General features: G+C 40.5%; 1 protein-coding gene across 2 annotated transcripts in view; it reads left to right on the plus strand.

Annotated features, from left to right (window-relative positions):
• Positions 1-79: 79 nt before the first annotated feature.
• Positions 80-11,797, plus strand: part of mtss1 (MTSS I-BAR domain containing 1) — an 81,794-nt gene continuing 70,076 nt past the window's right edge. For both annotated transcript variants that reach the window (XM_036211816.1, XM_036211817.1), the window contains exon 1: positions 80-826. In XM_036211816.1, coding sequence (XP_036067709.1) covers positions 755-826 — 72 coding nt within the window. In that variant the 5' untranslated portion in view covers positions 80-754. The remainder of the gene's footprint in view (positions 827-11,797) is intronic.

Below are 11,797 nucleotides of genomic sequence, written 5' to 3' on the forward strand. Positions count from 1 at the left end.
TCTATCTATCTATCTATCTATTACTATTATTGTACTTCTGGATTTCCGGTTTATTTTGAAGGCCGCTGCCGGATGTTGTTTGCGTCAACACTTTGGGGTATTGTCGCGCGGCTCGGGATCTTACGGGACCGTCCTTTTGGAGTAACCGCTGGAAATCGGCGGCGTTTGTCGTTCATACTCTGCGGGTAACCGAGTCAAAGCTCTCGGATAGTCCTCAACTGAACTACCGGAGGGCTGCGGCGGGTACCGGGCTCCACACACGACCGTCCTCCGTTCATGTAGGATTGTATCGATCACGGAGCGCGCGTGCGTGTTTCACTTTGGACACACGCACAGTTACAGGTTGTTAGCGAAGTTAACCTAGCTAGCAGAGTTAGCAAGCAGCGACGATCATTTTTGTGTTTGTTTGCTTCGGAAGTGGTTCAGAAAAACCCTGCCGGCCGGTTTCCAGGCAGAAGCGGTCGCTCCGGTCACGATGTGGGGTTTTCTGGGACGTTTATCAAGTTGGCCGGCTGGTAGCATTGGCTGACTGTCGCCGAACGCTCGGAACCGACGCTCCGGTGTTTGTTTTGTGTTCTGCTAAAGCGGACTCTGCCCCCGAGCCGTCGAAAGCCTCTCTAGTCCATCAGACAGGACGGAAAATTCTTCCGGAGAGAAACGAAAACCTGCCTGGAAGTTTTCTTTTTTTCTTTTGGGGAGAGGTTGAAAAGTTTTCGTGTCGGGTGGTTGAGGATTTTTCCGAGCCTGTGGAAAAATGGATGCGGGCATAGAGAAGGAATGCAGCGCCTTGGGAGGGCTGTTCCAGCTCATCATGAACGACATGAAGGTAAAATCATTTCCAAAACCCTTCTGGATTCAACTCCGAAGAAAGTTAGGTTTCATTTGTTATTATGTCTGCAGGTAATTCACATCCAAATAGACTTTAGTTTTCTCATGTTTAGGGCAGATTGAATGTTGATTGTGTTGTCTCACCTATAATTACTCTATTTATGCAATTATCTCAGGCTCAATCAGAATTAGGACAGAGCTTGCTCTCGATTTTCAAGAAATATACTATTTTATCTTAAATCTGAATCTTTTCGCGTTGTTTTATCTGAACACAATTGAAATGTGGTAAAAATGAATCAATAATGGATCTAATTGCCTTAAATCAAATTCATTCATGCATTTTGAGTTCAGTCATTTGGTGGCTATTCAGATCTTTATCTCATCTTCATCAGTCTGATATGAGATGTATCAGAAATATTTTCTTTTAGAAAACAAATTAGTTGGAACTAACACAGATAAACACAGGTAAATGGGCTAGGACTAACATGAATATGTGGATGTGAATGCTGCTGATTGGGTAAAAACTGAGCTGGCTCTGGAAGAGGGCCATCTGAGGGGCTAAAGGCCTGGATGGGGGTGGTACGACCAGCTGTGTTCTCTTTGATGTTAGTCAAGCGTTGCCCTTTGCTGCCTGTCTGTCAGTGTTTGTCTGTGTTTGGTCCGTAGTGGCACCTCTTTAAAGTCACCCCCCCTTTGACCATAGATAACCCAGTGATGCTTTACCACACCAACATTAATCTTATTCAACTAACACAACTTAATCTTTGTGGGGTTTTCATGTCACATCTGTTTTATTTAGATTAATGTCATAGTTCATGTGCTGCCTTGTGTCATTCTTAATTATAAAAACAGAGGATTTATTAGATATGCTTGATTACTTTGACATTTTGTTAGAAAAGCATGTTTATTCAAGTAGACATTTTAGATTAAATGCACAAATAACTTTCAGAGGCCATTTAAGATCTTTGTTATAAAGGGTTGGATTTCCTTAAAGCAATGATCACCTACTTCTTGAAAACAGTTTCATAAAAGGTTGATCTCAGCACAGCAGACCACTGGGCTCCGTGGCTTTTTGAGTTAATTTAAGTGATGCAGACCCGCTCAACCACAAATCACCTTCACATGACTGTGGGTCCTCCTTTAGCCACAGCTTTGATATGCTGTGGGATGAACATAAACCTCAAGGATTGTTCTGTTTAAAACTTCATGATTTGTGCATTTTTCCTCAAGTTTGTGAAAATCTATTTTCCTTGAGGCCTGTGCCATGCTGCCTTCAGATGCTCCATAAGGGCCTCATGAAGACATCATGAATTCACTTGTTTGTTGCTTGAGGTTCATTGTACAGCCTGATTAGTGTGGGTGATTGTTTGATAGGACTAAACTGGTAAGTGCTAGATATGTCAAAACTGTACGTCATGAGTTCTGCGTGTTGTTGAGAGCACAACAGAATAAACCATAGGTCTAAATTCTTAAATATTGTGTAAGAGCAGATCTTCAGTTGACTTGCAGATATCACATTAGCCTTACTCTTTTTTTTAAAACAACTTTCAAAGCATATTTGTTTTTTTTTTTAGTAGTTATTCCAACTTATCTGCATTCCCAACAGGGAATAAACCATTTTCTGAGTCATGTTGTTAGTCAGACTTCAGGTTACAGGATGAAGGAAAAGAAGGGTTTTCTCATAAGACATGTGACGACGTGATGGGACATGCAGACAACCTCTGACAAGAACACTGAGTAGCACGCGTGACTCATTGCTCTCATCAGATAACAAAGAAGTGGGATGAATTTGGTGGATTCAGAGTGTGTGGCATCATTTCCTCACATTTTACCGATATGGCACAGCATTAACAGCAGGAGAGCTTCTTGTTCCGTGAAGTTTGCACACATCTCACTCATGGAAGTCATCTGTAGCTAAGCAGAGAGTTGCGGTTGATGTGTGTACTGTTGTGGTTTGCCCTGATTACCTCCTGGTTGTGTTTGAGCCTCCTACGCTCGTGTGCGTGCAGAGTCCTTTGGCAACGCTGGGCCGTAACTGCTCTGCAGGTCATCCAGAGGTTTGAAAATGATTTAGATCCATCATGAAGGATACTTGGCTGTCAAAGGATGGAAATTCCACAATACCATCAACATTTCAACCTCTTTCAAGCACCAGGAGAAAGCAGGAGAGAAACAATGCCTACATATATTGTTAAGCTCAATAAAAAAGGTAGAAGTTTTATAATTTTATGGTCTCATTTGTATTCTATTGTGAAAGCTGAAGGAGCTGTCAGCTGTAATAATGAACACTGTATTTAACTGCACATATTTTGATAGTTTTTTATTTTTCTTGGACATCATCGTTTCATTTCAGAGAATGTTTTCAGACTTTAAATGGGTATCCTTAAAATTTAGCATAAAAAATCTAGATATTCTTATGTTTTGAGACCAGCATTGTTTAGTAGAGTTTGACTGACTCACAGCAACGTCTAATATGCTAAAGAGACAAACTCATGAACAGTTTAGTATTCAGTGAACTTGTAATGTAATAGAACATTTTTATGTTAGAATGGAAAATGCTTTCGCAGTGGGTTTGTTGGACTCTCAGAGACACAGGTAGCTTATTGATTCCTGTCTCAGCTATATTGGGAGCCACATTATGAGACATTGACCTTCCGTACTTCTCCATCTCTCCTGTCACTAACCCGTCCTTCCTGACATGCTGACTGTTACTTTGTGCTCTCCTGCACGTCTCCCTTTTCCAACTTCCGTTCTTGTTTTTTACGCATTCTGCTTTGTTTCTCACAGCTTCATGCAATGACGTTGTCTTCTTCTCTGTTTGAGTAAAGTTTAGAACGGGGATGTCCCATCTCACTTCCCAAGACCCAGTGTTCTGTTTTTAATTTTTTTTAATTTTAGAAAACTGATGAAAAGAAGGCACGGGTGAGAAGCAGTAAGAGGGCAGATGTAGATCCAGCAGTCTGACCCTCCCTTTATCAATCTCAGCACCTTATTAATCTTGCATTTTAGCACTTTATTAATCTCAATAATTGTTACATTTTTAGATATCATCTTATATCACTTACATTTCATGATAAAAATGTCCAATTTTCACTGTTGTACCATGTTAATCAATTATGTAATGTTAAAGAAAAATCAACTTACACATTTTTAAACAAAGGTTGTCACATTTTGAACTAATGACCAAATTTGCGGTATTTTTAACTAAATTACGAATCTTTGAACTGAAGTAGGGCAGAGGTTACCTAAACTTAGCTAAAATTCATGTATCATTAATAGATTTTTAAGACATTTTAAATTTTATATATATGTAAATGCAAGTGTAGTTTAAAAAAAAGCAACAGAATAAAATAGAATTTTAGATGCAGTTCACCAGTGAGTTGTGCAATTATTAGAAGAGACTTGAGGGCACCTTGTGTGGTCTTTGGGGGCTACCTGGCGCCCACGTTTAGATCCGCTTTCTAACAGCAAATGTGAAATAACCGTGAGAATGAAAGTGTATGTTTCAAACACATGGAGGGACTCTTCAATTTAGAAACATTGTGTGGATAAGGAACAGTCATGTTTGCAGAGGTCAGGCTGCTTTTACTAAAATGGTTTCTACTAAATTTAAGAAGATGACACTAAATGTGCAATCCCTTCTCTAATCCTTTGTGTTTCCAAGAACCAGCTTGTGTATCCACGTGTGCATGCGTGCATCATGCGTGTGTGGTCATCAGTCTGCACTTCAATGTGTGTTGGTTTGTGTGTTAACTGTCCTGAGCCTCATACTCAAGGTGAACTGTGCATGAAGCATGCGCTGTGTGTGGAATAGTAAATAGGTTTCCACACAGAAACATGCTATATCTACATGGACTTCCATGATTTAGAACCAACAGTTCAGACTGTGGAATCTGTGGAATCGTTTGTGTAAGATCATTAGTATTTGTAAAATATTGTCATTTTTCACAGAACACATGATCCAAACATAGTCTGTAATGAAGACAGTTATAATGCAAAGTCTCACTGCTGATATACTTCCTGAAATGAAAGCTGTGTTTGTTTGGGAGTGGTTGATTTCAAAGAGCATCACTCCTGCAGGAAAACAGACGGCCTCAGGTGATCGTGGGTGTGAACAGATACTGAATCAGCAAAATGTACAGATGAAGAGGTGTTTATTTGACAAATAAACAGAGTAGATCTTTCCATATTACAATTGGTGAGTAGTTTTGCCACTTCTGCTTGTTGTTAAGGAAGTAAGGAAGGCACATGAGGAAATGTAGAATAGAAACACACATGAGACATGTTAGGAATAAGACCTAAAGGAAGAGGGAAATGGGCGATGGGGAAGGGAAAGACTGGTGACGGGAAGAGGAGGCATATTGGAGGATAAGGGTGAGGTGAAGGTTGGAAATCTCAGGAAATGTTTAAAAGTTCAAACATGTAGAGAAGTGCTGATCCTCCTTCCTAAATGAAGCCATCACACAAAGGAAAGAGGAAAAGTTTCAACAAATCTCAGAAAACTCACCTATGCAGGTGCTCCCAGTCAACTCAGAAAGTTAATAAATGTCACTAAAAATGTGAGTGTGATTTTAGGTTCTTTAAACTCTGATCATTCTTGATTTTTAAGCATTCCCAGAGGTTTTTAACCTATGAGGATGCTGTTTTTAACCAATATAAAAAAAAGTTTTCTAGGAAATTGTTTTTGCAGGAATTGATTAGACATTCACCTCTCAGTTGTGGGTGGAGCTGTTGGCACAGAGTAACACTGGGCTCACACCGGACGCGAAAGCGCCGCGAAGCGGAGTGCGCTTCCATTCGGCGCCTATGTTAACCTACGGCGTCGGTCACACCAGGAGCGGAGCGGCGTGGAGGGTCTGCGCGGTGCAGCGCAACGTTTCGGCGTCTGGCCTATTTTTTGCGCGAGCCGCGAGCGCTCCGCGTCAATACTGGCAGGAAGTTGTATCAAAATACATGAGAAAATCCGGTTTATTTTCAAAATAGAACCACTTTTTCAAAATAAAACACCGCGATTGACAAATGTGATCATGTTTTTGTGTCTAAACAGACTGTAGAAATAAAATATGCATACAATCAAAACACACAGACACGCGTGCACGAGAGCCCCCACCCCGGACACCACAGATCTCTGGAGCGGGTGTGCTGGGCTGCAGGGTTCTGGGAGGAAAAAAAGCAGGGCAGTGGGGGCACACTGGAGCGGGGCACGGGGCTGCGTTTGAACGAGAGAGAGGCAGAGGAGCGGTTCTTCTTGGAAGAAACATCAGGTAATATTTTTAGTTTATTAATTTACCGACGGAAACACGTGGGAGCGCGTGCGTGCACACAGACACACAACAAAACAGACAGACACGCACACGCGCACACAAACCGATCAATGAAGTGGGCCGACTGCGGAGTTGGGGGGCGGGGTCTGTGTCAACAGGGGCAGAGACCATCCCCTTTTAGCAGAAACACAGGGTGATATCTTTGTTATTGACCATGATGGCAAAAAAAGCAATAGCTCTAGCAGAAGCGCCTGTCGACCATCGTCGAAAAATTGGCGTCTGGTGTGACCTGGAGAGTGGAGCGGACTCCGCGTGCACTCCGCTCCGTGCCGCTTTGCGGCGCTTTCGCATCCAGTGTGACCCCGGCGTAAGCCTGCCCTCTTGACTTCCCATCATCTTTGTTTACACTCCATCCCACTATCTTACAGCCCTTCACACCCCCAACCTAAAATTAGCGGTGCAACAAAAACAGTGAGCAATATAATTTCTATCCAGCCGTTCAGTTTGGATCCAGATTCCAGCTCAGACGAGGAAGACAAAGACGTTCATGGATCTATTTTTTTGCATGTGGAATCATCAGAATGGAGCAGAGCAAGGAGCTTGTGGCCTGCTGACTATACCTACATAACTACTACTAGCTTTTTCAATCATCATTTTTTTTGTCTGCGACTGATTCTCAAGGATTTCAATAAAAGAATACTCAGAAATGCAGTTTTTAGCCTAATTCTTCTCTCTATATATCCTTTGTGATCAGAAAAATGCTTACAGGGACATTAAAAATTCCCAAAAACATGATGATTGGAGTTGAAGACCTACTCCAATGAAAATTTCCTTGTAGCATTTTTGTCATAATGGAGGACATGTATAAAATAATTTAAGATTAAAACTGCATTTTCCTAAAAATGACACAAGCAAACAAACGACACAAACACCCAGATTTTATTGATTTCACTGAGTCAACTGAACAGAGGCTGCAGATGTCATGACCTTTAAGGGATTAATAGATGTTGGTCACCTTAAAGACACAGTCCCATTACTCCTCAAAGTTCAAACCATAAAACAGACACGTACTGAATGAAGCTGACATCAACCACAGATTCTGAAGGGCAACGTTTCAGCTCACAGAAACTGCAAACATTAGATGTTGGAAGCATATAAACACAGAAAACATTTTCCAAATTTGTAGTAAACATCTCAGTCTTCTACATCTCACTACTATGAGTAGCATTACTGACTGTCCACAGAAAACCTTAACAACATCGTCCTTTAAACATTAGCCACAGCTAGGGCTGCCACAAACGATTATTTTAATAGTCGACTAATCACAGATTATTTTTTCAGATTAGTCGATTAATCGGGTCATGCACAAAGTGGATGTAAAACACAGATCTTAACCATCATTCGCTTTAAAATAACTAAAAACTATATATATATATATATATATATATATATATATATATATATATATATATATATATTCACACCATCATAGACGAAATGTAAGCTGAATTTGGCCGCAAAAGATGCTAATGACGATAGCTGATGATGCTGATAGTCAACTAAAATATTAGTTAAAGGGCAAATTAGCCTAAAAAAGCCTAGGTTAGCTAAAACAGCTAGCATGCAGCTGAAATATTAGCTAAATTCCAAAACAGCCTAAAAAACTTAAACAAAAAAAGACTAAGTATTAAAGACAGCTAGCATGTAGCTGAAATAAAAACTCCAAAATAGCCTAAATAACCTTAATAAATGCCAAAATAGTCCAATAAGCTAGCATTGACCACCTTGACCTATATTAACCAGTATCGGCCCTTTTGAAAATCATATTGGTCGACCTCTAGTTCCTAGGGATCTGCTTCAGTCAAACTCTGATGCAAAATGAATGCAGATGAATCCCAGAAACTGACGAGTCAAAGAAGCAGCTGCTGCATTTACTCCATGCATTACAATGATTCAATATCAAATGTAAAATGAAGGGAACTTAGTAGTTTTGTGGTCAGCATGGCGTGCTGACACTAAGGATTTTCACTTTTGCTATTCGTGTTGCAAACATGTGTGACGGTGCCACACCTTGGACTGATTCAGTAAACCTTTGTTTGCTCTTGTTAATACAAATTCAGCCGGGCATTTTCTAAAGCAGTTTGTTTATTGTTGCTTAATGAAACCGGCTGCTCTTTGTGAAATCTTCTTTCAGTCTCATGTATATAAAGAATATAAAGATATCACTAATCAGTGCACTCAACCCCAACTATCAGGCCTTTTACCTACGTTCAAACACCAACCCAAACTGGTCTAGAAAGTGAAACAATTGGAGTTAGCCGAGTGTTTACGGAGCTCTGCTCAGATGTTGCCGTTCTTTTGAGTCTATGTTTGTTTTCATTGTTTGCATTTCTGAAAGGACATTTGTCAGTCTAATTAAAGAATTTGCTAGGAAAACTTTTACTCTGTTAACTGCTAGGCTGCTGCAGAACAAAGACGTCCATCCATTCATCCTGATATCTCACCCCCTCCCTGGATAAAGACTCCTCCTGTGAAGGAACAGTTCTGATCTCACTTACGGTTGCAGATTTATCCACAAGATCTCAGCATACAGATGAGCTGATTTGAAGCACAATATTAATATTTGTTTTAGCTGTAGCAGTTCATGTGAGCCTCTTGCTAGCAATAGCATAGTGTTTTTGTGAACAAAAAAGAAGCTTTCAGGGATAAACTGTTTGCAGGTGATGTAGGAATTTACATGCTCTAGACCAGGGGTGGGCAAACTTTTCCACCCATGGGCCACAAAAACTTCTAAAATTCGTCGGAAGGGCCGGACCATATATATATATATATATATATATATATATATATATATATATATATATATATATATGTGTATATATACACATACATTTGATCCTTTGATGTCGACTCTTCCTATCATTGTGAAGCAGAACTCACCAAGCGTTGGATTGTTCACCCACTAATAGGGAACGTGAGCTGGGATTATATATACAGTATATATATATTTACTTGATCAATAGACAGGCAAATATAGATATGATATCAATAAAGTTTCTTTCATTCCTAATCCTTTTATCAAATAAAAAACACTGTTTATGAGATAAAAAATAACCAAATATCTCTCTTCGATAATACTAGAAAAAAGTCAAATTTAATAGAATGAAACAAAGATCTTATCAAATATTTACGCAGATCTGCACACATGGACACACATGATTGACAAGGTCTCCTGCCAATCAGGACACAGAACAGGGTGTGCTGTTTGAAAAAACGCAGCAGCACAATTGCTCTGAAAGAATCAGCAAGACACGAAAGGTGAACTGCATGTAGAAAGAAAACACAATATTCTGTTCTATTTAACAGAGTTTTGGGGGTTCAGATAGAGGCAGAGACTGCAGAAGGGAGAGTAAAAAGTCACGTTCTATGAGGGTCTTGATCTGTGTGGCCAGATGGAAAAAAAATCATGCCTTTCTGATGTTGTTCAGCGGGCTGGACCAAACGTGGGGGCGGGCCGGATCTGGCCCATGGGCCAGAGTTTGCCCATGTCTGCTCTAGACTGGCATGGAAATGTTTGACTTCGAACAAACCCAAAAGCTTTTTCATTTCTTTTTTTTTGGTAATTATATTTTATCGTCTTTTCAAACAAACAACAACAAAACAAACAAACAAACAAAAAAAACAACATAAACCAGCACAGCAAATATTTACCTAGTTTAAGGTGCAAACAGATTCTATTCTAGAATAACATGTTTGGATGTTTTCTTGAAGTCACTGATTACTTTGAAATACAAAATGTGGACCTCCTTTGCAAAGTATATCAGCTGTTTCTTGAGGAAGATGATCCAGAGAGGGCTGCCAAGTCTTGTAAAAAATGTCAGAGTTACCCTTTTTCATTTCTGTTCTAAGCCTGAGTCAGATGGCCTGAACTTGACGTGTTTTTATTTATGTAGCCTTAAAGTTTACTCCTTTAGTTTTACCTGATAGGCTCATAATCTAAGAGTTGCAGAATCTTCTCCTGGCGTCCATCTCAGACGTCAAATTTGGTTTTATGCACCTGCATGGTAGAGGTGAAGCCTATTATTTTATGTAAGAGAATATACTAAATGTCTTAAAGTTACCATCTGCCTCTAGTTGTTTTTTATTTTATTTCACAATTTAATACTTTGATTTCTTGTCTATTTTTAAGCTACAAGATAACAGTATTCATCCGAGTGTCGTCTCATCTAAAGGCGAGATGTTGAGGCGATAAATCTTTCTCTGTAGGTGTGACGAGGCATAACGAAATCCAGCAGATAAAGGGCCATGCTGTTGATTGTATAAAATTTGTTATTCAAAACTTTAACCCGGTCTTGGTGATCCTTACTAAATTGTCTTTTGTCAGCTCAGCCATGGTGTAGCGGTAGAGCGGTTGACTCCTGTTAGGAAGATTGTGGGTTGGATTCCCGCCTTGCCCTCCCAGGTGTCCTTGGGCAAGACACTGAAGCCGTCATTGCCTCTGGTGGAAGGTTGGCGCCAGTGTTCGCCGGCGGAGCCACCATCAGTGTATGAATGTGTGCTTGTGAATGAATCTGTGACTGTAAAGCGCTTTGGGCCTTTGAGAAAGGTAGAAAAGTGCTTTACAAGTATACACCGTCACCCTCTCTAACCAGTCTCTCTTAAATGAACTTCCAAGCTAACCCCAAAGCTGCTGTTTGAGCAGTCACAGCCTCTTTAGCTTCACTGCTTTCTGTTGCTTCATCACTGCAGCTTGATTGTGTTGATTGACTCCTAATGATTCGAGCTCTGGGCAGTGTCAGAAGATTTATTTAGTGTGTGTTTTTAGTTTTTGTGGAACAAAATAGCATAAACTGAATTTTGAATCCATTTTATTTTCATCAGAAGTTTTTGGGAGGGCTCCTGAAATTTAATATTCACTGGTTTTGCTGAGGGCTGCACGGTGGCGCAGTGGTTAGCGCTCTTGCCTCACAGCGAGAAGGCCCCGATTCGACTCCCGGCTGGGACCTTTCTGTGTGGAGTTTGCATGTTCTCCCCGTGCATGCGTGGGTTTTCACCGGGGACTCCGGCTTCCTCCCACCGTCCGCAAACATGCTTCATAGGTTAATTGGTGACTCTAAATTGCCCCTAGGTGTGAATGTGAGGGTGAATGGGTGTGATTGAGGCCCTGTGACAGACTGGCGACCTGTCCAGGGTGTACCCCGCCTTCGCCCTTCAGTAGCCGGGATAGGCTCCGGCACCCCGCGACCCCGACAGGGAAGAAGCGGTCAAGAAAATGGATGGATGGATGGGTGGTTTTGCTGATGCAGTTTTTTGTGGTATAGACAGATTGTTTCAGTTGTACTATGTGTTACAGTTTACTGCAATCAAAACCGGTAATACCACTTATACTTGAACAGCGTTTTACTACCTTCATAGAAGGCCTAGAGTAAAACACTAATGATGGCTCCACTGCCGAACGCTGACGCTAACCTTTAACCACCAGGGCCAATGTGGGGTTCAGTGTTTTGCCCAAGGACAATTCGACACTTGGGAATGCAAGATGGGAACTAAACCTGCAATCTTATGATTCAAACTTTAAAAGGATTTAAGCAGTTGACAGCCTTTATATATCTATTTTAAACGTTTGATTTTTAACATCAATTTAGCGCTTTATGTATAAAAATATAATCAATAAGATAATTTTCAAGACAAAACTAATAAAAAAG

Source organism: Oryzias melastigma, linkage group LG5 (assembly GCF_002922805.2).
Source record: "Oryzias melastigma strain HK-1 linkage group LG5, ASM292280v2, whole genome shotgun sequence".
NCBI classification, from domain to species: domain Eukaryota; kingdom Metazoa; phylum Chordata; class Actinopteri; order Beloniformes; family Adrianichthyidae; genus Oryzias; species Oryzias melastigma.